Genomic DNA, 27,406 nt, shown 5'->3' with positions numbered 1-27,406 from the left:
AAACCAAACCAAACAAAACAAACACACAAAATAAACAAATAAAAATAAAATGTTTGAAGGATTGTCATATGGAAAAACAACTTGATATCTCTATTTAAGGGATGAGAAAATGGTAAAATTAATGGAAGCACACTTTGAGTCAGTATAAGAATAATTATGGGCTACTTTATGAAGAACTTATGTTGAGGCAGAATGTGGATGATCAGATGATCCTGTGTATGTATAATTATGGCTGACCCAGATAATCATTAGCAGAAAACACATACTCTCTTTTGTCTATTTTTTTTTATAAGTCAGGATTAGGGTTGATGATGAGTAACAAAAATCCAAGATATCAGGAACTTAAATTACACCTTTATTTCCTTCTCCTCTACATGTAGAGTCCAGGGTTGGCATGCCACCTCCACAAACATGAGTTATGCACGATTCTTCCATTTCTGGTCCAAAATAGCTGCTCTGGCTTCAGCCACTCCACTAAGACCCCAGCAGAAAGAGGAGGGAAGGAGCAGGAAGGATATATCTTATATTTAAGCACAGTTTCCTGAAGTTAAACATACCATTTTTAGTTATGATCTATGGTCATACTTGGCTGCAAGTGAATTTAGAAAATGTGGTATTTATTCTGAAAGATCACATACTCTATCATTAAAAGTGAGGGGAAAAATTAGTACTGGGGGAAAACTTGCAGTCTCTGCTAGACATATTATTTATTGTAAAAGTAATACTCATGGAAGTAAATGTACTAAAATATAAATATGAAAATGATCTGTAATTCCATCTTATAAAGGATTCTTTGACATCTTAAAATTAAACAGGCACTATAGCCAGCTCCTTATTTCTATCATCTCATTTCATTCCTTTTTTAAAATTTTCTTTCAAACTAGGAATAATACATATCCACTATAGAACAATTAAATAGTACAGAAAAGTGAAAAAAGGAGAGAGAGGAAAAATCACTCATAATAACCTGTCACAAAATCAAGCATCATGATTAAACTAGTATTATTACATCATAGGCCCATTGTATTTCCATTTTGTATTTGTAACTCCCACTGTCAAGAGAATTATTTTTATGTGAAAATGCGTATAAATCTTTAGAATAAAATTTGAGTAGTGATGCTTGTGTATAGGGGAATGGCGTGATTAAGACAACATATTGTATGATTAAAAACTATGAAGCAGAATTTAAGATATTAAAAAAAAACACTTAAAACAATCATATGAGCAGCTTGCAAGGGCACACACCTATAAATCCAGCAACTCAGGAGGCTAAAGCAGGAGGATCACAAGTTTGAGGCTATCCTCAGCAACTTAGTGAGGCCCTAAGCAATTAGTGAGATCCTGCTCAAAATAAAAAATAAAAACGATTAGGGATATGGCTCAGTGTTAAAATGCCTCTGGGTTCAATCCCCAATACAAAAATAAATAAATAGGGGCTGGGGCTGGGGTTCAGTGGTAGAGTGCTTGCTTAGCATGTGCAAGGTACTGGGTTTGATTCTCAGCACCACATAAAAATAAATAAATAAATAAAGGTATAAAAAAATCACATCAATCTTTAAAAAAGTAAATAATTAAATGAAAACAAATAAAATGTCATATGCTATGTGCTTACCATAGAATAAACCAGAAAAGGTAGATAACCACAAATAATAATTATCCATGATATAGCCACTGTTTACTTTTGGTGTCTGTTTTTATATTTATAACTTACTTTTAAAACCAAGAATAGCTATTCTGAGGTATCTATGTCTTAATCTATTTGTGCTACTATAACAAAATTCCTGAGATTAGGTAATTTATAAACAACAGAAATGTATTTCTCACATTTCCAGTGGTTGGGAAAGCTAAGATCAAGGAACCCATAGGTATGGTGAGGACTGCTCTCTGCTTCCAAGATGGCACGTTGAATGCTGTGTCCTCACATGATAGAAGGAACAAAAGGGCATTAAAGGACCTACTGTGTCCCTTAAGAGTGATAATCCCATTAAAGAGAGCACTGCCCTCATGGCTTAATCATCTCCTAAAGGTCCCATCTCTAAATACTGTCACACTGATGATCAAGTTTTGATAGATGAATTTTTGGGAAAACATTCAAATCATAGCATTTGTAATTTTATTTATATGTTGTGAATATTTTCGTATGCCAACAGATATACTTATCCAACATCATTTTTAGTGTTAGCATATTTTATTGAATGAGTATGCTATGATTAAATTAGTCCATAATTTTTTTTTAAAGAGAGAGAGAGAGAATTTTTTTTTAATATTTATTTTTTAGTTTTTCAGTGGACACAACATCTTTGTATGTGGTGCTGAGGATCGAACCCCTGATGCACACATGCCAGGCGAGCGCGCTACCGCTTGAGCCACATCCCCAGCCCCTAGTCCATAAAATTTTTTACTGGTCTAAGCATTGACACTAATTTAAGTGTTTTATAGATAAAATGAACTTATTTATTATATCTAAGTTAATAAACTTATTTTTATATATATTTATAATAAATAAACTTATTTATTATATCTAAATAATGAATTTACTTATATCTATAAAACACTTAAATTAGTGTCCCATAAGGCATGTAAATTATTCTACTTTTCAGATGAGGAAACTGAGGTCCAGAAACATTACTCTTTGCTCAAGTTTATATATCTAGCAAATGACAAAGCCTGGATTTGACGTGGGCATTCTGGCTCCAGAATTCAGTCTCTTAGTGATTGAACTATATTTCATGTTTCGTAATTGACTTGAAGATGCTTCAGTGCCCAATTTCCCTTATATGTAAGAAATAGATAATCAATTTTCTCTTTTCTCCTTTTAATTCATTGTTTCTTTTTATTTGTTTCCTTTTTTCTTGACTTAAATATGTACCACTCTGCCCAACTTTATGATTGTGTTTTATTATGGAAAAAATTCAAACATATAAAAAGATAGACTAGAGCTGAGCATGGTGGCACATGCCTGTAGTTCCAGCTACTGGGAGGCTGAGGCCCAGGAATTTGAGGTCAGCCTGGACAACATAGTAAGACCCTCATCTCTAAAAACAAAGAACAAAAAACTAGAATTAGAATAATACATAATGAATTTCATTCAGAGTCATATTCATCAACACCATTCACCAGAATCCATCTGATTCTTTTCATGCAAATTATAGACAGTATTATCATTTCAGAATGTATATCAAATGACAAGGATGACTTTAAAAACATGACAGTATCAGCATACTTCTCCCATGACAATTAATAATAATTTCTTAATATCACATAGCCTTTTGGTTTTATGTTTTATTTTATAGTTTATTTGTTCAAATTGGGATCCAAATATTGCATTTAGTTTAGTTTAGTTTTGTTTTCCTTCTATTTTACAATGCTGGGAATGGAACCCTGGGCTTTGTGCGTGTTAGGTAAGTACTCTACCACTGAGCTACATGCCTGGCCTTGATTTGTCTTTTTAAGTTCTACTTTTCTTTTTTTTTTCTTATAGTTTATTTATTGAGAAAAATTTTCTTTTCATAATTTAAACTTCTCCAATTGTGATTGACCCTGAGGTGATATTTAATCTGTTCATGTTTCTCTTGTATTTCCTTAAACAGTAGTAGAGCTAGAGGCTTGATTGCATTTTAGATTAGGTTGTTGCTTTTATTTTGGCCATGATGTGTACTTATTCCAGTATATCTCTGTTTTATTTTATTAATGCTTAGCAATGGGTTTGTATATTATCAACTGATTGATTTATTAGAAACTTCTCTCATGGGAGCTGGGTTGTAGCTCAGAGGTAGAGTGCTTGCCTAGCATGTGTGATGCACTGGGTTTGATCCTCAGAACATTAAAAAAAAAAGTAAATAAACAAAATGAAGGTGTTGTGTCCATCTACAACTAAAAAAATTTTAAAAAACTTCCCTCATCGGCTCTTTACATATTAATTTTAGCAGCCACAATTGATCACTCATTGCCCAAGTCTGTCATTCATTAGGGATGGAAAAATAGCAATATTCCACATTTATCATTCCTTCTACATTTATTATGTCTAAAAAGAACTTTCCCATTCAATTAATTTAGTTAACCTTATATACAGTTCACATAGGAAAGACAGGATATATGCTTAAATCTTTTACTAGTCTTCAGAGGAGTTGTTTTAGCTTCTTCCAAACGTGACCAAGAGACTTAAGGAGATTTAATAAAATAAAACTTTAATGTAGCCCTATGCTATGGTTTATTAATAATTGCTGGTTGATTTTTTTATTGATTGATTTTCAAAGAGGCCATGATAACTGAGGCCATGCTATTATACCAGATCTTATGCAGTAAGTGGGTTATTAGGCTTATCATTTTTTGTGTGTATGTATGTATTTATGTTTATATATTTAGAATATATTTTAAGGTAGGTATGGTGGTGCACCTCTGTAATCCCATTTACTCTGGAAGCTAAGATAGGAGGATCTCAAGTTTGAGGCTAGCCTGGGGAATTTAGTGAGACCCTGTCTCAAAAAATAAAAAGGACTGGGGATATAGCTCAGTGTAGAGAGCCCCTGGATTTACAAACAAAACAAAATGAAATAAAATGTTTTAAGCTTGTGTGTGTGTGTGTGTGTGTGTGTGTGTGTGTGTGTGTTTTAACACCTTTATTTTGTTTATTTATTTTTATGTGGTGCTGAGGATCAAACCCAGTGCCTCACACATGTGAGGCAAGTACTCTATCACTGAGCCACAACCCCAGCCCCTGTTTTAAATTTTTACCTGTAAGAATTTACTTACCTTGTTGATTCCTGTATTTCCATAAGATTTTGAATGTATCTTGGATAAAAGAAAAAAACCTCTTCCTTATGGAAGCCATAATATAACTTTGGGAAAACCACCAGGAATGTACTGGGAATCAAATACCCAAATAGTTGGATCAAGTCTTCCACCAGGAGCTGAAAGGTAATTTAGTTTTGAGTTTTAGATTTCACCTAAATGATAAATTTGGCATTGATATATCATGGTCTCAGTTATCAAGAACTGATTGGTAGTTGCATCTGCTCTTCATATATCTCATACAATTTACCTTCCTTGTCCTGTGGCTTCTGCCCTAATGGTCTGCCTTTGTCTGACCCTAGCCTGGGAATTTCTTGGAAGTGCTGACCTAGTTGACCCCAACTGGATATAAATAGTATTTTCTTCTTTTGTATTCCCATTTTGCTCTACTTTTCTGATAACACTTAGCCCCTCCTACACTGCATTAGTTACTATATAACATATGTTCTTTGTTAAACTATAAGCTGTGCTACTTTATGTATAAGTTTCTTATGTATATAAAGTAGGCATGTAATAGTATATATTAGACAAAGAAACAAATGGATGAAAGCTGGAAGATGATTTACTATAATTTGATTTAATGAGTAAGTTTGTTATTAGTTACTAATTTCTTTGGGAGAAAAATAACTTGGTATACTCATTTATATTCACTTGGCTCTTGTTACTTTATAAAGAAGCATTCTTGTTCCTGAAAGTCTTGTAACTATTGAATTTCTCATTTAAATTTTCAAAGTAAGTATTTATTTTTATTTTATATAGGATTGCTTTCGAATTTTTGGATTCAAAAGCTTTTTGTAGAAATGTCCCTCACATAAAAGGAAAATCTGCTATGAAAAAACGACATTTGGAAATTTTGGGATATCATGTCATTCAGGTAAGAAATGCTCATATGAAATGCTCAGCCTTTGAAACACTATACACGTGTTTTCTTTTAACATGAAAGTTCTAGAATTACCTTTTTATATTAAAAAAGTTACATTAAAGTATCCCTGCAACAACATCATTTCTTTAGTAGACTAAGAAATGAAAAATCAGGGGCTAGGGTTGTAGCTGATTGGTAGAGCGATTGCATTGCATGCGTGAGGACCTGGGTTCAATCCTCAGCACCATATAAATAAATAAAAATAAAGATATTGTGTCCATTTCAATTAAAAAAATATTTAAAAAAATAAAAATCATCATACTTTTTATTGTCTTTAGAAGATCTATTGATTTGTGTATTAGGCACTGATACACAAATGGACAGAGTTACAGAAGGAAAAGTCTAATATACAGACAGAGAAGGAATATAGGAAAAAAATGTCCATTGTCAGTGTTGCAGGAACAGGGAGATGAAAGGAGCTGTGAGGTGGAGAAAAATCTTCTAGGCAATGTCTAAGAAGACATAACCACTTTGTTTCCAAAAAGGGTTTAAAGGCTATGCTTTTGTAATCTAATTACATAGAGTTAGTACATTTTTGTTCAGTAGTGCTTATAAGTTTTCCCTGCTGTTTTTTGTAGCTGCTTTAAAACTTCCATTCAAACTACATTACTTATTTTACAGATCCCTCATTTTGAATGGAACTCTATGGCACTGTCAAAAAAAGATGCTCGGTTGGACTACTTAAGAGAACATATATTTGGAGCAGGCAAATCATGATTGTAATTTTTATTAAAAATGAGTTCTTATGGTGTGTCACATATGTATGTATTTTAATTAAGTGGACTGACTCATTAAAAAAATAGTAGGTGCAAATATGCTGAGGTGGCAGAACAAGTGGGAAGTGGGGTGGGAGTATGATAAAAGGAAAGTAAGCAGTAACAGTCAATATTCCAACCTCATAGCCTCTCTTAGTGAGATGAGAAGCCATTGGAGGGTTTCAAGTGAGGAATGATGAAAACTCACATTTTAACTGCATCACACTAGTTGCTCTGTTGAGATGAGAAAAAATTACTAAGGAACAAATGTATCAGCAGGCAAGAAGTGGATTGTGACTATTTAAAGAACATTTCAATACTCCAAGCAAGAAATGGATGCTGGCTTGGATAGAATAGTAGCAGTGAGTGTAATGAAAAGTGGTTTTCACAATGTATTTTGAAAGTAAAGGCAACAGAATTTGCTTACTGATGGATATGAGGGAAGAGAGAAACAAAATTCAATGGTAATACTAAATTTTTGTCCTGAGCAACTAAAAAGCTATTGCCATTATGGGGAAGTCTATAGGATGAGCAAGATGGGAAGTAGGCATTGGTGAAGGATCATGAGTTTGTTTTAGACATGTTGAGTTTATAATACTTTTTAACATCTAAGTGGAGATATCAAACAATTCAGTAAATGAGTTAGGAAGTAAGGAGAGAGAGTTCCAGGCTGCAGATACAAATTTGAAAATTGTCATTGGTATTTAATGCCGCAAGACTAGATGAAATCACTTGAGAGTAGAGAAATGTGTGAGGAGATACTTGAGGACTAAGCTCCAGATGCTCCTGCATTAAGAGCTTAAGAAGAAACAGCAAAGGAGGCTGAGCAGGGGTGGCCAGTGAGGTAAGAAGAAAAGTCAGAGAAGGTATTAATACTTCCTGGAAGCCAAAGATGAAGCATTTAAAGGAAGAAGTGAGACATTATATCAAATACTGCTAATAGATTAGGTAAATGGAAATGCCCCTTAAATCTAACAACATGAGTCTAAGCCTAAGAAAGGTCCTGGGTTTGCATTGTCTTCACCCCCATACATACAAAATGGCAACATAAAAATCACTAACTTTGAAAAATGATTTTTGTTAAGTTGTGTGTGAAAGCCTGTTTTCCAAGAGAAAGTAGGAGGAGACATGAGGTTTCTTCTAAATGGAAACAAAGAAATAGGGTGGTAGTTTCAGTGGTCCAATCTTGGCCTGGTCTGATCTTTCACATGCTAAGGTTATAGTGATTTTTTTTTCTCTGTATTTTAACACATTTACAATAAAGTAGTTATGAAGGATCTACTATATTATATAATTCCTAGCACTTCCTTTAGGCCATTTGGAATGTGTGAGATGAGTGATGGGACTGACCATCTGAAACTTGGCTATCTTCTGACTCCTGGACCCTCTAAATTCATTCTCTTCTATAGTTGGTAGCCAAAGTGCCTTCTGTTACAAATGTATTTTCTGCATGTAATTTGCTTCATTGATATTTGGCTTGGGCTTAGTTGAAATACATGTATAAAATATTCCCTGACTTTGCATAACTTGAGTCCCAATATATAATGATTTTGCAGAAGTGAACTTCATAAAGTTTTTTGAAAACCAATCAGAATAGTAAGTAAGTAAAAGATAACTCCTTGTAACCATTTGTTATGGTTTAGATATGAGGTGTCCCCCCAAAACTCATATGTTAATGCAGGGATGTTCAGAGGTAAAATGATCAGATTATGAGAACTATAACTTAATCAGTGGATCGATCCATGTGATGGATTAATAATTTGAACAAACTAACCAGGTGGTCAACTATAGGAAGGTGGGGCATGCCATAAGGAAGTAGGTTACCCCAGGCATGCCTTTAGAGTTTATATTTTGTTCCTGATGGCTCCTTCTCTCTGCTTCCTGGCTGCCATGAGGTGAGCAACATTCCTGTGTCACATTCTTCCACCATGATGTTCTAGTTTACCATGGGCCCAGAGCAATGGAATTGGCCAACCATGAACTGAAACTCTGAAACCATGAGCCAAAATAAACTTTTTGTTTTATTATAAAGTTGTTCTTGTCAGGTATTTTGGTCATAGCAACAACAGATTGACTAATCCACCATTCTTCCTCGTAAATTTCCTAATGATATTCATTTATAGTTACAGACATTCTAAATTCTAAGTGTTTAATTTTCCATTTACATGAATGAGTTCTATTTCTCAAGCAAAGGACAAGAACCAAACCCTGAATAAGTTAAAATATTTTTACTCTGTAGCTTTTCGAATAAAATGATTAGACTGATGAGAGCTGTAAATTTGCCTTTGATATAAATAATTGAAAATCCAATGTTGTATATTTGAGGTACATGGAAATCTTGCTTAAATGATTCTGGTGTGTCTTTTGCTTCTTGTTACACACAATATAACTTCTTATGTACCACATCTTTTACTCTTTTTTTACTAGGCTGCTTGATTGAAATGGTTTTCTGTGTGTGTGTGTGTGTGTGTGTGTGTGTGTGTGTGTGTATAAAACAAGTCTTTTTTCATTGAGATATAATTTATATACCATAAAATCCACGCTTTTTTTGGTGGGGATATTGGGGATTGAACTCAGGGCACTCAACCACTGAGCCATATCCCCAGCCCTATTTTGTATTTTATTTAAAGACAAGAGTCTCACTGAGTTGATTAGTGCCTTGCCCTGCTAAAGCTGGCTTTGAACTCTCAATCCTCCTGTCTCAGCCTTCCAAGCTGCTGGGATTACAGGCCTGTGCCACCACACCTGGCTTCCACCCTTTTCAAGTATATAATGTAGTCATTTTTAGTATATTGTGTAATCACCACCACTATCTAATTCCAGAGCATTTTCATCCTCCCCTAAAGAAGCCCTGTAAAAAGTATTGTTTTTTACATCTTAATTTCATGTGTACATGGATAGTATTCTCTGCCTGAAAGTTACTTGTGTTCTGATTGTATGGTAAGTCTGTCTTATAGTTTTATCTGTCTCCCAGGTATGGCTTCCTGGACACCAAATTTTCCCCTACCCCTTCTCTTTAATATCTGTCTTTATAAACATTCTCTCCACCCCTTTCTTTTCCTAAAATTTATTGTTGAAGAACCTGTAGGGTCTCCTACCTTTGGGATTTGTTATATACTCATGGTATATATTCAAGTCAATATTTTTCAGTACAGAAAAGTAACCAGGCTTCTACTTCAGAGATCTAAAATGTTTTTGTTAAATATATTTTTATGTTTATGATAGAGAAAATAAAGCTGTATGAACACCTGTGTGTTCTTTCTGTAGCTGCTTGATGATCATGGGATGCTCCACATTGGTCTAAAATCTCAGAAAATATTGTGTAAGATAGCAGTCAAATACATGTCAACAAGATGTGTGTCTAGGATAAAAATGATGGTTAGTTGATGACTTGCACAGTTGAATTTGACAGACTGAGAAGGCATGATATACTCTAAGAAGAAATAGTGTAGGGTTGCATAGCCCAGAAAATGGAACCATTCAGTCATCTTTCCTACTATTAGAAATTTAGCAAATAGCCCTTTTATCTGAAATATAGTTAAAATTTAAACCAATGACTATATACCCTCTTCCACCCTCTCTCTGCCTCAGAAGTTTAAACAATCAGTCTGTTTCCTGCTGGCACTCACCCTCTTTTTGTAGATGGTTGTTAATGGTATGAAGACAATGATTTACTGGTTTTAAGTTAAAAGGTTTTTAAAATTTGATTTGGAGATTACAAATAATATACCAGTGTCGCAAAAAGAATGGAGAAAAAAAGGCATTTGGATTTGACTACTTTTACTTAAGAGACTTTTTCCCTTCAAATGAGACTCATTCATTACATTCCTTAAATATAACTTCCAAATTATTTTATGACTTGTAATCTTTAATATAATGTATAGGATTCCTGTCATAGCTTGAAGCTTATATAAGGAATTTTTTTTATATTTTAAAACATTTTAAGATTGGGGATGTATGTATTTAATTTGTAATAGAAAATAAGTGTAAAGGTCCCTATCAATACAAAGGATTAGGAAACTACTCAAATTTAGGAGCCTGCTTTACAATTCATTGAGTGAGACAAATTAACACATTTTTTTCAACTTAATATTTAATTTCTTATTAGAAAATGATTTAAAACTCTTATTATGACATTAAAGAGTCAATGACCAAGATTTTGGTATTCTTTTTACCTCTTAGACAATAACTTATTTAATAATTTCTACATGAATCTCTGTACAGGCTTTAAAAAAACAGAATAAATTAAAGCACTATTATCCAAACAAACCACGTCTCAATCTATTCTGTTTTGTCACCTTGTTTATAGTTTAGACAGTTTGAAGAGATTTAGACGTGTTGCTAGGCAACTAGCTCCTGAAGCATAACGTATTTCCTTCAACATCCCGGCCCATTCTTTTTTATCATCTTCATACCTGATAGAGGGAAAAAAAAATCAGTAAGCAGCTAGCTATTAAAGAGATAGTTCTATAGGTTTCCCTGTGTTCCATATTTAACTGTGCATCTTTGAAAAAATTCCTATGGGTCTTACCCAGAGGAGGAGGAAGCCTGACTCGTAGAATAATACTTTAATTCCTTTCTAAATATGCATTTTCTCAATGAACATTTGCCTGATCTACTGCCACAGTATTTAATCTGGATACCTAGCAGTTTAATCTCTGGGAATCAAACTGTCCCAAGAAGAGGAGTAATGGACACCTACATAGTTAACCATTCTTTGGACTGATGAAGATGGTTGGTCTCTCTGAGTCACAGTAAGCAAACTCTTCCTTAAGATTAAGAACTGGGGGCTGGGGTTGTGGCTCAGTGGTACATTGCTTGCCTAGCACATGGGACGTGCTGGATTCCATCCTCAGTTCCACTTAACAGTAAATAAATAAATTAAAGGTATTGTGTCCAACTACAACTAAAATTATACATACACACACACAAACACACACATATATAAAGATTCAGAACTGGGGTAAAGCAGGGACTATTAGCAGCCTTAATTATGATTTCAGTTGTTCCCATTCACTAGTACCTAGCTTGGCACCTCATAAGGTGGTCAAGCCATAAAAAATTTGTTCCTCTTTCTCTTTGTCGTTTGAGGACTACATAGACTTCACATTGGACTTTAGGTAAGAACTGCTCTGCATCTCTGAATAGTCAAAGTTATGAAGATACAAATTGAAATCCCTTTGAATGTGTTTGTGACATGTTTACTTTGCCTAGTGTCTAGAATGTTCTTCAAGCTTTGTCTGAGAAACTCCTAAATTCTGCCTTCTCTGAAGCCTTTCCTGCCTTCCTCAAGCAGAGTTTTCTTCATTTCTCATATAGTCCTTTGTATGATATTTATTATAGTAAATATTCTATTTAAAACTTTCTGTGTCCTCAGTAAGCCAAAAGGTATTTAAGGACAACTAACGTATTTTTCTACCTTAGTATCAACTCCAGAAGCTATAAAGTCTTGGCACATAGGAAATACCCCAAATCATTCTATGATGAATCAGTGAGATTTAGAACAATTATTAAAATTAGCTGGTACTACTGGACATGGCGGTGCACTCCTATAATCCCAGCGACTCTGGAGCCTGAGATAAGTTCGAGGACAGCCTCAGCAATTTAGCAAGGCCCTAAGCAATTTAGTGAGATTCTGTCTCAAAAAATAAAAAGGTCTGGGGATATAGCTCAGTGGTAAAGCACCCCTGGATTCAATCCCCAGTACCAAAATATATATATTATGTATGATATATTAGCTGATACCTACATAAAATACTCTTTATCTGGCTTAATTTCATCAGTGTACAAATTTAATTCTCAACAATAGTACTGGGCACTGAGTGATTTTTATGTAAAGAAAATTAGACAAAAATGTTTTACTGCTAATAAAAAACCTTAATTATATAAAATTTGGAGCAACATTAAGAATTAAAAAATGGTTTTAAATGACCTAAAGAAAAAGTGACCATATATAAGCATTAAGAGGTTGAGGCTAAATGTAATTTTTAAAAATTTTAAATATTTTTATATATCACAGTAAGATAGTCCATAGGCTTAGAGTATGGAATACTGACTGAGAGTTTTCACCTCTGTGGATAGAGACCAGGTTCACAGGGATTCAAGGACAAGTGAAGATCAATGGCTCTCAACTTTGGTGCATGTCCAAGTCACCTGGAGGACTTGTTGAAACAGATTTCTGAGCCACCTTCATAGCTTCCAATTCACCAGCTCTAAGGTGAGATCTAAGAATTTGCATTATAACAAGTGCACAGGTAATGCAGATGCTACTTTGGGAACCAAAGTAGATAAAAATAGATACAAATTTACAAACTTGACTGCATAATGGAACCTTCTGGAGATGTTAAAAATTCTGTTGTCTTGGGTTGGGATTGTGGCTCGGTGGTACAGTGCTCGCCTAGCACATGTGAGGCCCTGGGTTCGATCCTCAGCACCACATAAAAATAAATAAAATAAAGATATTTATCCAACTACAACTGAAAAAAAAATTCTGCTGCCTCTAGGTGATGCTCACCTATAATCTCAGTTGCTTGGGAGGCTGAGGCAGTTAATTGCCTCAGCAATTTAGGGAGGCCCTAAGCAACTCAGTGAAACCCTGTCTCTAAATAAAATATAAAAAGGCTGGGTTTATGGCTCAGTGGTTAAGTACCCCTGGGTTCAATCACCAGGAAAAAAAAAAAAAAATCTGCTGCTTAGTCCCTCTCCCAGAGACTGACTTAATTGGTATAGAGTGTGATTGACCTGGATATGAGGATTTTTTAGAACTCTACAAATGATTCTACCGTGCAGCAAATTTAAGAATCATTGCTCTAGACATTACCCCAAGTTAGAAAACACCAATTTCTAAATTTAAAAATTGAGAGCTAAGCAGATAGTGACAAATGTCTCCTCTTTCCCCAATCCAGTGGTTCCCAAATGTGTCTGCACATGTGGAATCATCTGGGGACCTTTAGAAATTTTAAAAGGTCCATAACACAATTTCCAAGCCAAGGCCATATCCTAGACCAAGTAAATCACAACCAACAAGGGAGGGGGAAAAAAAGCCTTACTACCTTTTGAAGTTCTCTAGTGATTGCAAATTGTGTAGAGAGGTTTGGGAACCACTACCCTAATTGGAAAATAAAACAGACAGGATCCCTCTTTCAGGTTCCACTCAGCAATATAGAGGCATTTTTAGCAGGAGAGTCTGTATTTTTCCTCCTGCTGAGGCAGTTTGGCTTTGACTACCATTAGGAACTGGAGTGGCTCATGTGAAGTTCAGCTTACTGATGGAATGATTCCTTACTAGGAGTGTTTCTCAGCCTTAGCTGAACTTTTAGAATCATCTGAGAAGGTTTTAAAAAATAGTCCTGCCTCCAGAAATTCTCCATTGGTCCAGTGAAGGCCCAGGCACTGGCATATTTTAAAAGCATTGCAGGTAACTGCAACATACATTCAGGGTTGAGAATCAATGCTTGTTTACCTTCAGCATCTGGCCTTGTTTTCCAAAAATCCTAACCTCCCCTCCACCCTTTTTTTTTTTTTAACTATTGCTTTCACCCATCTGACCTTCTTGCTAATTCTAGTCACTGTGCTCCCTGGAAACCACCAGTTTTTTGTTTTTTGTTTTGGTCCTTGACAACACAATTATTACAAGATAAGGAAATGGTGGGCCTGGGGATGTGGCTCAAGCGGTAGCGCGCTCGCCTGGCTTGTGTGCGGCCCGGGTTCGATCCTCAGCACCACATGCAAAGATGTGTGTCCACCGAAAACTAAGAAATAAATATTTTAAAAAATTTTCTCTCTCTCCTCTCTCTCTTTAAAAAAAATAAATAGATAAAAAAGGAAATGGTATTTGATGCACAAAATAATGGTTTAGTTAAGCTACTAGATGTTCAGCCTTCCATTTCACCAGCTGGGAATAAAGCTTCTGCTATTTCAGGTATAGAACAAATAAAACCCACTGTGCATTCTCAGACTTAGTGGTCTGCTTTCATTAACTCGGTATAAGTGGAACTTTTCCAAAGTTGTACTTATAAACTTACACGTGCAAGCAAATCAACTCATAATCTTGTTAGAATTCAGATTCTGATTCAGTAAGACTAAGGTGGAGCCTGGGATTCTGCATTTTTAAGTGATACTTAGGAAATGCCAGTAATGCTGAACTACAGACTATACTTCGATAGGAAAGCTCTGGATAAAATGATAACAGGATATTAAAAGCATCCATCCTTGCAAGTGGGGGCTGGCCTTTAAGCTGATAGGAAAAGCATGAGCTTTCTGGGTGAGAGTACAGCACAAATTCACTAGGTTCACCTTGAGTGCCCAAAGTCTACCTTCTGTAAGCTTAGATTAGCAAGTGCAGTGCCTGGGCTGAGGGCAGCAGAGGCCACTGGGCAGACACATGGTATCCTGATGGTGACCAAATATCTATATACCATAAGCCCCGCCAAGGACTCTGTGACTCCATGACACGAACTTAAGCTCCTGAGACTTCCTGGATGCACCTTGATCTCTTTTAGTTTTACTGCATCAAACTCGATGATAAAAATGTGTCCTTTTTAAAAAACATTTGACTAAAGTGGTTAATGAGTGACAATTGCAATTGTCAATGACAATACATGGGAGGAGTGGGTGCTAGCCACTCCTATCTGAGAGGTAAAATGGATTCCTGCTTTTACTGTTTTCTTTTTTTAAAAAAGGCTTTGTTAACTGAATCCTCAAACAATTAGAAGAATATTTAAATTCAAAATATGAATTTATGAATTCATAGAAAAATCAAAAGATTAAATATTCTTTCAGAACTGTGTTTTTTAAGTTAATAAACCCCTTGGTGGGAAGGTAGTGGTCTGTGCTCTACTATATGCCTGGGGTATTAAATGCTTTCAGAGCTGGAATGGAGCTTAAAGGAGCAGTAGTCCAATTCTCATTTTAAAGATTAAGAAACAAACCCAGTTAAGTTCTTTCCTAAGATCACAGTTAATCAGAAGCAGCACTTGACCCAGTAAGTGGCATGTGCAGAAGTTCAATTAGGCTTGAAGTATTTAGTCTACTAAAGATGTAGCTTGCATGTTAAAAACTCTAGCTTATTATTTACCAAAAATTGTTTATCAATTATCAGTTATTTGATTTAATATTCAATTTTAAAAATTGGAGAACTTACTTCCATATGTCATTGACTTCAGTGGGTGCAAACTCTTTAGATTCCAGTTGAATCATAGCAAAACCACCAATGGCGTACAGGGATCCAGCAAGGGTGACCAAACTGATGGAGCTTCTTTCTTGGGGAAATTCAGTCATTACTTCCCATCTAGGTATTTTATTGAAAATGTAGTCATTGTAAAACTTGAAGAAATGCCAAATTTAAAATTCAAATGGTAAAAATTGAGACATAAGCAACATTTTGGTATAATTTTGTCATTTAAAAAGCATTTAAATAAAAGCATCCATAAATATTAATGAAACTAAGAACACAATATTTATAATTTTGTGTGCTGATTCTTTTAACTTTTTACCTCATGAGTATTTACCTATCTTCAAAAACATTATTTTTAATGACCATTAAATCATTTTCTTTAAAAGTTCTTTATTATTTTCAGAAACCAAAGGCTATTCTGTAATCAGGCATACATAGTTTCTAAAAAAATAATAACAATGTTCTAATTTTTTCTCATTGCTAAACTAAGAGTATAAAAAGTCTATATTAATTCAGATGTGTGAACTAAAAAATTTTAAAAAGACTAATAGTATATAAAAATATGTCAAGTATCTTTTTACATTGCCAATAAAAGCTGAAAAATTAAAAATTTAAGAAAATTACAAAAAGCACAGAGTAATTAAACTTTTCGTACTTTACAAATGTCAATTATTAACAAGTGAATATCTTTACATATTACAAATCAAATGACTACTGGAGACTTGTATCCAGCTACTTGTATATAACTGTTAAGAGGTATTACCTTGGCATGACTAAATTCACAAAATTAAATTAATAACAGAGCAACAGAACATGGCAACATTAACTTAAGGGTCATGTGTTCCAAGTTATAAATGCACATAATGCACCAAAATGTTAGGAATTTAACACCCAGTAACAGCAGAAAAAAAACCTAGATGATAATACTTCTTTAATATGTGCCTCTCTGCCTTCTCCCCATGTTTTGGTTAGAAAGCTAAATTTCATCCAGATGTTAACAATTGAAATGTACAGTGATTCATATGCAAGTCAACTCACTTATTGGTTTTGAGATCAAAAGCTTCAACTGAAGCTGTAAGACCATCTTCAGTAACACCTCCTGCAATCACAATTTTGCCTTTATGGACTGCCACTCCAAACATGGAACGAGGGGTTTTCATTGGAGCCAGATCTTTCCAGTCTCCTTTTTTGGGGTTATAGATAAACATCCTGTTTGTACACTTTCTGTAAATAGAAAAGACAACAAATGTTTATTTTATACATCCGTTTTTTTGAAAGCAACTTTAGTAATAATTTGGCTTTGCTTCTTTTATGAAGTATATAGTACTTTATTTGAAGAAATCTAAGATTATAGAGTAGATATCTAAATTATTCTCAGTATGTTCTTTGGTTTCTTAAAGTATTCATAATTGAGTGATGGGAGGCAGAATATGAAATAACTAATTCATTTAACTGGATAATTTGGTAATGCCAAACAAACAACAACAAAAGCCAAAAAACCCTGTAACCCAACTTTTAAAAATATTATTTTTAGTTGTTGATAGAGCTTTATTTTATTTATGTATTTATACATGGTCCTGAGAATCCAACCCAGTACACCTCACACATGCCAGGCAAGTGTGCCACCGCTGAGATACAGCCCCAGCCCTTTACCCCAACTTTTTAAGGGGATAATTTTTTTCCTTAATCTTATAAAAGACCAGATATCTGAAGTAGAAACATTTAGTCTAATATTTGACTATCTTGCTCTTATTAAGATAAGAGCTTTGGCAAGGGCACAGTGGCCCATGCCTGTAATCCCAGTGGCTCAGGAGGCTGAGGCAGGAGGATTGAGAGTTCAAAGCCAGCCACAGCAAAAGCGAGGTGCTAAGGAACTCAGTGAGACCCTGTCTCTAAATAAGATAAAATAGGGCTGGGGATGTGGCTCATTGGTTGAGTGCCCCTGAGTTCAATTCCCGGTATTGCTCTGCAAAAGATAAGAGCTTTGGGTTAGGGTTGTGGCTCAGTGGTAGAGCCCTTGCCTAGCATGTGTGAGGCACTGGGTTTGATTCTTAGTACTGCATATAAATAAATAAATAAATACATGTCCATCTACAACTAAAAAGATAGGGAAAAAATGATGAGTTTATCAAGAACAAGATACAAAATCACGTTCTTCAAATTCATTAACAGTAACTAGTACAATTCAGCCTTTGCTTTTTAAAATTTAAACAAATGTTTTTTTTTTCATACTAAAGATAGAACCCAGAGCCTCCTTCTTGGTGAGTACCCTACCACTGAGCTAAATCCTCAGCCCCAATCCTTACTTTTAGATAATGACTCATTTCAAAGTTCTTGACTTTGACATTTGACAAGTAATATTGTCATATCAATCGTATCCTCAAGATTACATACTCTTACTGACAAGACCTGTATGTTTCTTACTGACATATATCAATTTCCTCTTTACTAATGTTACTTGAAGGAAACAATTTAAATAATTTGGCAGAGTTCCAATGTTTCCTAAGTCAAAATACTGCTTAATTGAGATTTTTCATTCCATTTACTCAGGAAAAATGCCTCAGATAAGATTGGGTGCTGTATTGGTTTATATACACCTTCCTTAAATATTCATTTGATGGAAATTGGAAGGATTAAGGTGGATATAACAATTTTAGATTATTATCTTTGCATATGGATAGATTGTATAAAAACAATTGCTTTTTAAAATCACACTTTTCTGCTATATTTTTAATTTTGACTAATAACCAGAATATAGAGTTCTTAACTTCTAACACATTTCCATATTTGATATTTTATTCTCCTTTTTTTTTTTTTTTTGAGATAGAGTCTTACTATGTTGCCTAGGCTGTTCTTTTTTTTTTTTTTTTAAGAGAGAGTGAAAGAGGGGGGGGAGAGAGAGAGAGAGAATTTTTTAATATTTATTTTTTTAAGTTTTCGGCAGACACAACATCTTTGTTTGTATGTGGTGCTGAGGATCGAACCCTGGCCGCACGCGTGCCAGGCGAGCACGCTACCGCTTGAGCCACATCCCCAGCCCCGCCTAGGCTGTTCTTGAACTCCTAGGCTCAAGTGATTCCTCAGGCTCAGCCTCCCTAGTAGTGAGGACTAAAAGCACATCTTACTGTGTCCAACCATGCCCTCACAATTTATAATTTTAGTTTATTTTCCAGGATTGGACATCTGTACTAATTAAACAGCCTGAAGAATTGATGACAAGCCAAATTAGGCAGAGTTTTCCAGAGCATCAGATTAATTTTCACAATGTAAACTGAAAGTGTGCATTTTACCAGACAGGCTACTGGCTTAATAACTGACTGACCTCTGAAGTACTCTGAATTCAGGTTACCTATCCCTTGAGAAGTGCCTAGAAATCAAGTTAGGTTTATTTGTGAAGCTTGGTCCTGGTTTTCTCATAAGAGACTCACACTAGAGGGAGATCAGGGAGTGTTTTTTTCTGATTGATTAGTGCCTGTTTGGAACAGTTGTTAAATATTTTGAATATTACTTCTGTCAAGGAGTAAATACATGACATTCTGCTGAAGAAATAACTGCCTGCTTTTCAATCACCATGCTTTTTAGTGGTATTTTCTATGCACTATTCTTTTAGTAGATACATTTTAAATACTACACTAAAAAGTACATTGAAATTTTTATCTGTTTATAGATAATTGAATAAGAAAATTATAAAATACAGTTATAAATTAGCTATATAAAAGACTTGATTAAACTCCTAGTTTCTGCCTTTCCGCTGTCAGAATGTTTATAATTGAGGCTTTGTGCTCATTCCTAGTAGTATGCTGGGTATCTACATTTTTACTTTAGCAACTTATAAGTTTTATTCTCCTTTGGAAATCATGTATAATATCCTCCAGTAATTTTTCACAATATTGTTTTGAAATTTTACTTCCAAAATATAAGTGACAAGTTCCATTTCAGTATGTAGATTCAAATGAAAAGAGGAAGAAACTGTTGTAATAAAAAGATCATCTGGTTATAAGTCATAAGAAAATTTCAGAGTACTTACTTGTCATCTGTTTTTCCACCTAGACAATATATCATCCCATTATGTGAAATCACATTATGACCATAGACCTTGATAGGAAGACTTTTTACTTCATTCCATTTTGCAGCCCTAAAATTAAATGATAGAATCGATGTTTTGTCAATTGCAGGTTCCAAAAACATGAATATGTTGTAGGAACAGGAATGCCATGCCAACTTACACGGGATCATAGCATAATACTGAATCCAGCGAAGCCTCTGTTTGAAGGTCTTTGCCTGCAACCACATAGATTTTGTCATCTACTTCTCCCAGACCGAAGAGACACCTAGCTGAAGGCAGAGGTGGAAGTCCAACCCACTCAGATGCTATGCTATCAAGCTGGAAAAAAAATAAGGAATTGTGGAGCTTGGTAGAAAGAAGTTCCAAGTGTACCAAAAAGTATGCTATACCTATGTTGTTTAAAATTCAAAGATCTCACAAGTAAAAGTATAATCCCAAAGTATCAGATTTTCATTCTGTCATTAAGAACAATGAGAAAATTTATTCGGCCTATCAAAATAGATAAAGTATCGAAATCTTGAATACTGCAAATTGAACATGGGGTGCTTTACCTCTGAGCTTCGTTGCCAATCCCTACATCAGCAGAGGTTAGTTAAAACAGTGGTTTCTCTCAAATTTTCTTCCCATGTTGCCTTCTTCAGCTTTGAAATAAGGAATCTAATACTTTTAGAACCCTGGGGAAAGCCAGGTTGTCACAGAAGGGAGGGTCACAGTATGTGAATGACCTCTGAATGCTATTTTTAACATGATCCCCAAGCCGGCACCCGGGACAGCTGGACCTGTCGCTCAGTCTACAGACAACTGGGATATTAGGCAATGTCTTTTTTCATTCTTTTAAACATTTTGAGGTTCCCTATGTTTTACTTTATTATTTTTTAAAGTATTTATTTATTTATTGTTGTAGGTGGACACAATATTTTTATTTCATTTTTATGTGGTGCTGAGGATTGAACCCAGTGCCTCACATGTGCTAGGCAAGCACTCTATCACTGAGCCACAACCCCAGCCCCTACTTTATTATTTTTGATAAGGACAAGTGTTAGTGTGAATTTCCTAGTCTTTGGGGGAATTACTTTAAATAGCTATCACTTTTTAATTTATATTAAGAAGAACCTTGGCTCATTTTTGCTATGGCCACTTCTCCAAGCCTACAATGGCCTGCTAGTGCCCATGCTTTAGGGTAGATAATACTGGCATGGCTGGCATCCATTTCAGCACTTATTAAGATTTTCCACTTCACATTTTAGAACAGCAAGGGAAAAGAAAACTGTTTTCTGAGGGAGTATAGCTATGGATTTGTTCTCTCTGGTGCCATTTCTAGGTAGCAGAGGAAAAATGAATAAAACTGAAATTCATTGGATACCAAGAATACCTATGAACAACAACAACAAAAAGCTATGGGACAGGGAAAGGTATCTGTGGATGCCTCTCAATACCTGGCTTAGTAACCCCAGTTAAACAATGACATGAGGGGTTTTAATCTCTGCATGCACATTATTAGGTTTGCATTCACTAATTTCAGCATCTAGATTTTGACCCCTAATGTTTCCATTTTTGAAAAAAAAATTCTTTGATCAAGAAAGTGATATGGGTCTTGGGATGTAGCTCAGTTGTGGAGTACTTGCCTTGCATGTGCAAAAAAGAAGGTGGTAAATAATAGAAATAATAATACATACACAGAGGTTTTCTATTTTTTAAATTTTATTTATTTATTTTTGGTTTTGGTGCTGGGATGCTTTACCACTGAGCTACATCCCTAGTCCCTTTAATTTTTAAATTTTGAGACAGGGTCTTGCTAAATTGCTCCAGGTGGCCTTGAACTTGTAATACTCCTGCCTCAGTCTCCTAAGTAATTGGAATTACAGGCATGTGCCACCCTGCCCTGCAACTTAAGAGAGTTTTGATTCGGTGACAGGCTTTGAACCAAATGCTTTAGATAGGTAATCTCATTTAGTCTTCCAGGATAGGCAATTTTATTATCCCTGTTTTACAAATGAGGAAACTGAGACCCAGAAAGATTAATTTGCCCAAATTCACAAGCTTTTAGGGAGTATTCAAATCCAAGGAATATATAGTTTGTTTTTAAAAAATGGAACCTCGGTCAGCACACTACTAAGCTGAGGGCTCTGTTCCCACTTTGTCCTGTACTGTCTCTCTTCCCATATTGCTCCTCATGGGGCACGTTCTGTAGCAGATGGAATAGCAGTCTGATTGCCAGTCTTTTATGGATGAGCTGTCAAGCTATTTAAACTCTCTTAGTTCTACTTTCCTCATTGTTAAAATTAGGGCTTAGGCCTAGATTACTTTAAAATCTGGTGTTGTTAAAAATTTGATGAATCTATTAATTCTTTGTATTAGGGTGAGGGTGGGGACAAAACTCTTACTAAGGCAAAAAAATTCTTGTAATCTTTTTAAGCAGTCAATCAAAGGTCAAATTATTACTGAATTAATATACTTTAAACATATGTGACCAAGCAGGAAAATACCTGAAGTACTTATACAAATACTTTCTTGTGTGTTACAACCCTCTTTTATAGTCAGTTTTTTTTTTTTTTGAGAGAGTGAGAGATGAGAGAGAAAGAGAGAGAGAATTTTTAATATTTATTTATATTTTTTAGTTCTCAGCGGACACAACATCTTTGTTGGTATGTGGTGCTGAGGATCGAACCCGGGCCGCACGCATGCCAGGCGAGCGAGCTACCGCTTGAGCCACATCTCCAGCCCCAGTCAGGTATTTTTAATTGTGGCGTCTTGTTCTACCATTTGTGCCTTTTAAAAGTGGCAGGGCATGGGTAATGACAGGGAGTTGACCTTCTAACTTTGTATAACTGTTTTAGTAGCTTTAAAGAATATTAAGCAGGTTCTTGAGCCCGAAATAAGAAGCTGTATGAGTAATAGTAAGAGTAGTAATGGGATGGAAGAAAATAAAGATTAAGATTACACTGAACACTTGAAACAAATGGGGTTGGGTTGTAGATATATTTCATAAATTAAATGTGAAATGGAGTAAAAAAAACCTGAAGGAACTTTGGGTATTATTCTATGGCTATAACTATTCCTTGAATCTGACTTATCTGTTTTTCTCTCCCTCCCTTCCTTGTTCCCTTTCTCTCTCTATATATATTGTCTATGTTTTGATATTTTTACCTCCTGGCTATGTTTATAGTCTTTTTCATTGAATTTTCCCTTTTTGAAGCTTGTTTGAATTTAAAAGTAGGGCTTGGGAAGTTTGCTTCATATTCAAATGTTTATGATTTTTTTACAAAAAGTTTTAGTTGTGAATGGACACATACCTTTATTTATTTATTTTTATGTGTTGCTGAGGATTGAACCCAGTGCCTCACACATACTAAGCAAGTGCTCTACCACTGAGCATGACTTCAGCTCCCTGTTTATGATATTTTTTACTGGAATTTTGAAAATTAAGAAACATGATTCATATGTATTATTATGACTTTATTTTCCAAGGCCAGAAAAATCAAAGGTAGTATTTGGTGAATGCATAGTATGTCATATATTTTGAGAGCATATTGTGACTGTGGTATGACATTCTACACTTGCTTATCTTTGGCCTTTCCAACTCAGTGCTGGAAGCCCCAAGCCATGGTTAGCTATGTTCTAAACAAACTCTTCTGAGATAGTTGTAACCTACATAGTATTGGTATTGGCATTATTTAAGATAAAAGTTAAGCCACTGTTTCCTTCATAAACTGACAAACTATAATGTATTGATATTATGAATCAAATTCCCTTCAAACAAACTACAGAGAGTTTATTAGTTTAGGAAGACTTATTTTCCTATAAATTTCTGTGGTAACACAAAAGATTGTTTTTCCCTTTTTTTTAAAACAGATCATTAAGTTGAAATAATGTCTGATTATAACTGATCCAAATAAATGTGATAAAATAAACAGAAACTTCTAAGTATAACTCAAATCAGTGACACTTGTGCAGTTTTTCTATAAAGTAATCCAAAGTGTATAGAATATGTATATAAGTTCTTTTCATTTTGAACAAAATTATCTTTTAGGCAGTAGCCATAAATAAGAGATGAAATGCAACCTCTCAAAACTTCAACTTTAGGAAAAAAGGAAACTGGGAGAAAAAGAAAATTTGACCAGTTATCACTTTATAATGTGTAAAGTACTTTCATCTAGAGAAAGAATTTGATTTAGGAAAAGACTTATGTATTTTTCAGGGAAGAGTATACAAAATTAGTTTTCACTAAATGACTGGACTTTGAAGGATTATAATTACCATCAACTATAAACATATGTTGGGTAAGACTATAAAGCAATTCTGCACCAAACCTTTTATTAAATATTAACAAGCAGTCGAATATTTTTGTCATTTCCCTAAGTAGTAAAAGTGCAAGGGACTACATACAATAGGATATCAGTTAAATATGATGCAAACAGCCTGGATAATTCACAAACTAGCTAATTGGATGTTGAAAACAGCCTTACCTTTATACCTCTACTTAAATAGTCTTTCTTACCTGGAAAAAGTATGACTGTAGAGGTTGATCCTTATTTTCTTCATCCACATATAGTCCTCCTACCACATATACTTGATTTTGTTGGGTAACAATGCTGGAATGATTTCTGGGGATCTGCTCAGCCAGTGCAGTAAGGTAGCATTCATTTTCTGCGGGATCATAAGCTACTGCGGCTGTGTCATTAACCAATAGGATAAGGTCTTTGACAAACATTCCATGCCTGGGAATGTCGTTCAGGTAACCAGGAAGCAAATCTTCATCACCAACATCACCATTCACCTCACCCTCCTTAGTCTTCTCTGTATTTTTGCTAGGTTCTGGGAGTTTGCCAGCAAAAGCATCTTTTAGAACTTTGATTTTTTTCTGAAGTTCTGAGTTGCTTTTGATGATATCATCTTTCTCAACATGATCTTTAAAATATTTTTCTGTCATTAGGCGAAAACGAATACAATCAAACACTTCGCTAAGATTTTTCACCCTATTTTCTTTGTCTGTTCGCACCCATTTCATTACTGCCTCAAATACTGCTTCTTCCTTTTCTACATTTAGGCTGTCATTTGAAATGACTGAGATCAGTTCCTGTGGAGACAGCTGCATAAAGTCCTCTTCCTTACAAATCTGTACAAAGCGTTCAGACACAAATTCACGAGCAGAAATGGCAAGTCTCGGGCAATCAAGAAGAAGTCCTAATCTTAGGATGGCTAGACAGTTACCAGGAGCAAGTCTTTTCTGAAGATAAGAAACGCAGACAGTGAACACTGAGGGGATCTGAAAGCGACTGGCCAATGCAAAAATATCTTGCACGTTTCCATCATTGAGATCGATACTGGCAGAGTACAGGTATTTGATGATCAAATCAAGCACAGCAGGGTCTACATTATCTAGTACAACCTCCTTTTTTTTCTCTTCATCAATTTCAGATAAAAAATACTCACGGAAATAAGGACTACAAGCGGACAAAATCAATCTGTGGCAAGGAAGACTTTTGTCACCGGCTTTTAGGGTGCAATCGATGAATTTTTTCTCATCCAGGAGATCTTTTAGACCATCCTGAAGAAGGGTGGATTGGTAAAGCCGCAGTTCCTCTGCGAGTTCCCGCTGGGAATCCATTTTGTGAGTAACCTGGGTAAGGAAGGGGACACTGAAGGCCTTAGCTCCTTGCAGCACACAGGTCTAGCTGTAAAAAGGCAGATCAGTGTGCTTTGCCCAGCTTGAAGCCTTTGCAATTTAATCCCACCAGCTAAATATAGATACCAACTCTAACAACGGGAATTTAGGAGAGCTAGTTTGGAAAGCAGAGTTGTTCTTTCAGCTGTTATAGATTGATAGTAACAACTGGAACTTTTAATCACTAAGGAAACAGCTAAGAAACAAGACATTTAAGTGGAAAGCTTTAAAATGCATAAAGTATTAGAAGATACACTAATAAAGGCTACCACAAGAAAATGTTTATTGAATCAACAGAAAAATGAATCATAAAAATGAGTCACTCCTCTAAAAATGGTCTAGTGGCAAGCTACTTGGCTATCTGAATTAATGATGCAAAGGTCAAGAATATGAAGTGAGTTCATTTGACTTCTCATAAGCAAGATCCCCTTTCCAATAACTGTTACACATTTTTTATCTTTTACTCAAAACAGTGGGGTATAGATCTAAGTAAGAAACTTAAAGGTGTTTACTTATGTAATATAATTAGTTTTATAAAACCTTTGAAATTATATCTTCATCAAAACAGAAATCACAATATAGAGAAACTAATTTTTAAAATAATGTCTTAAATATATAAATAAACTGACAAAACTTCATTAGTGAGAAAATTAAAATGAGTACTGAATTAAATTATAAAATTAATTTATTCACACCTGCCTTGTTGTGCAAAGGATTGAATGTGGCAAATAATACTAATTAAAATGAAGGCAAAAGAATAAATCAGACTGGAGAAAAATAGGCAAACATCAACACTAGAGAAAGACCCCCACACACAAATGTGATCACTACAGATATTTTATAATTTTTAGTGTTGAAATTATCTTTCATTAAGTAAAAGTTAAGAAACAGGACAGATATAACCCTATGAGAACAATGTCATCAACAGAACACAGCAAAATCAGAATGAAGTGCTACATCAGCCATAGGGTTTAGAAAACAGATCTTATTTAAAAAATATATATGTAAATATATATAATTTTAATTTTATATAAAGTAAAATATGTATTTTATTATATATGCACATACACCCATGTAAGTATTGATTATAAGGGAACACTGCATTATGGGATGTATGAGTCATAATTTAAAACAATTGAACCTTTGCCCATACATAGATGGTATATACTTCTTCACAAAACACTTTATTACATAATCATAATCTGAACTCAGCAGAGCTTTAGAAATACTATAATTTCAAAAGTTGGTATTCTTAAATGTGCCCCAAAGAACAGAAGCTCCATGAAGACAGGTTTTGTTCATTCTGTGCTGTTCAATGCTATAGTCTCTAGGCCTTATGGGTGCTCCATAAATATTTGTTGAATGATGAATGCCCCCAGATCAGAGAATTATGTATTTTTAATCTTCAAGGTTTCTATTCATGAGTAAAGGCTTTTCTCTTTTATTTTACATCACAGTGAAGTCAATGGTACTGTCAGCTGCTAAAACAACAGCTGAAAGAAGAGCTCATTGATTCTTTTTCCATTTATAGATGTCACTAAAGGTTTTAACACACTAGAAAAAAACCAACAGCTGCTCCCTTGTTTAAACAATAAATGACTCATTTATTTCTCTCTACACGTAACACCTAACATTTGAAAAGATTAGTGAGTCAGATGCAAACTCCTTGATATGACATTTGAGATAATTCCTTAGTTTTTGGCAATTTTATAAAGCCTCTTTTGCTTAAAAAGTGGTATTTAAATAATATTTATGGTGGTATTTTATTTGTGACTCCCTAATATAGGTTATTATAACATTTCTTAAAAATGTGGAAATCTTTTCCCTTGAAGTTTTTGTTCATTGATTTTTAATAAACTCAGGTTAGCACTATGTTGTCCTGTGTCTTTCTATATTTGGACACATAGTTGCATGTTACTGTAAATGTTTTTATATACTCATTCCTTTCCCATTAGGGAAAGAGGACTACTTTGGCTAATTTCAATTATTTGACAAAGGTTCTGTACAATGTTTTTTAAACTGAAATAGTAGC

The 27,406-nt window shown here is 34.7% G+C and overlaps 2 protein-coding genes across 7 annotated transcripts in view; one reads left to right on the top strand and one right to left on the bottom strand.

The window, feature by feature from the left end:
* Positions 1-10,840, top strand: part of Fastkd1 (FAST kinase domains 1) — a 40,910-nt gene extending 30,070 nt beyond the window's left edge. For all 6 annotated transcript variants that reach the window (XM_026389521.2, XM_026389525.2, XM_026389527.2 and 3 more), the window contains 3 exons: positions 4,779-4,917; positions 5,551-5,665; positions 6,335-10,840. In XM_026389521.2, coding sequence (XP_026245306.2) covers positions 4,779-4,917; positions 5,551-5,665; positions 6,335-6,430 — 350 coding nt within the window. In that variant the 3' untranslated portion in view covers positions 6,431-10,840. The remainder of the gene's footprint in view (positions 1-4,778; positions 4,918-5,550; positions 5,666-6,334) is intronic.
* On the bottom strand, positions 10,232-25,408 carry Klhl41 (kelch like family member 41). The gene is made up of 6 exons (XM_026389512.2): positions 24,208-25,408; positions 19,870-20,027; positions 19,671-19,778; positions 16,682-16,867; positions 15,611-15,757; positions 10,232-10,883 (listed from the first exon to the last, which is right to left on the bottom strand). Exons 1-6 carry the CDS (start codon positions 25,315-25,317, stop codon positions 10,772-10,774), a joined length of 1,821 nt encoding a protein of 606 aa, XP_026245297.2. The 5' UTR covers positions 25,318-25,408; the 3' UTR covers positions 10,232-10,771.
* Between the last annotated feature and the right edge of the window lie 1,998 nt (positions 25,409-27,406).

The sequence above is a fragment of the Urocitellus parryii genome, chromosome 1 (assembly GCF_045843805.1).
Source record: "Urocitellus parryii isolate mUroPar1 chromosome 1, mUroPar1.hap1, whole genome shotgun sequence".
In the NCBI taxonomy this organism is placed as follows: Eukaryota; Metazoa; Chordata; class Mammalia; order Rodentia; family Sciuridae; genus Urocitellus; species Urocitellus parryii.
The sequence above is the reverse complement of the archived record's forward strand: the minus strand, read 5'-3'. Positions and strand labels throughout refer to the sequence as shown.

Bases quoted from the DNA above. Each gene is read 5' to 3' on its own strand.
- Klhl41 (XM_026389512.2), bottom strand. From the start codon at position 25,317: ATGGATTCCCAGCGGGAACTCGCAGAGGAACTGCGGCTTTACCAATCC. The intron at 19,779-19,869 runs GTAAGTTGGCAT...ATTTAATTTTAG, and splicing joins GTATTATGCTATGATCCCGT to GGCTGCAAAATGGAATGAAG. The intron at 10,884-15,610 runs GTAAGTTCTCCA...TCCCTCTATCAG, and splicing joins GAAGTCAATGACATATGGAA to GTATGAAGATGATAAAAAAG.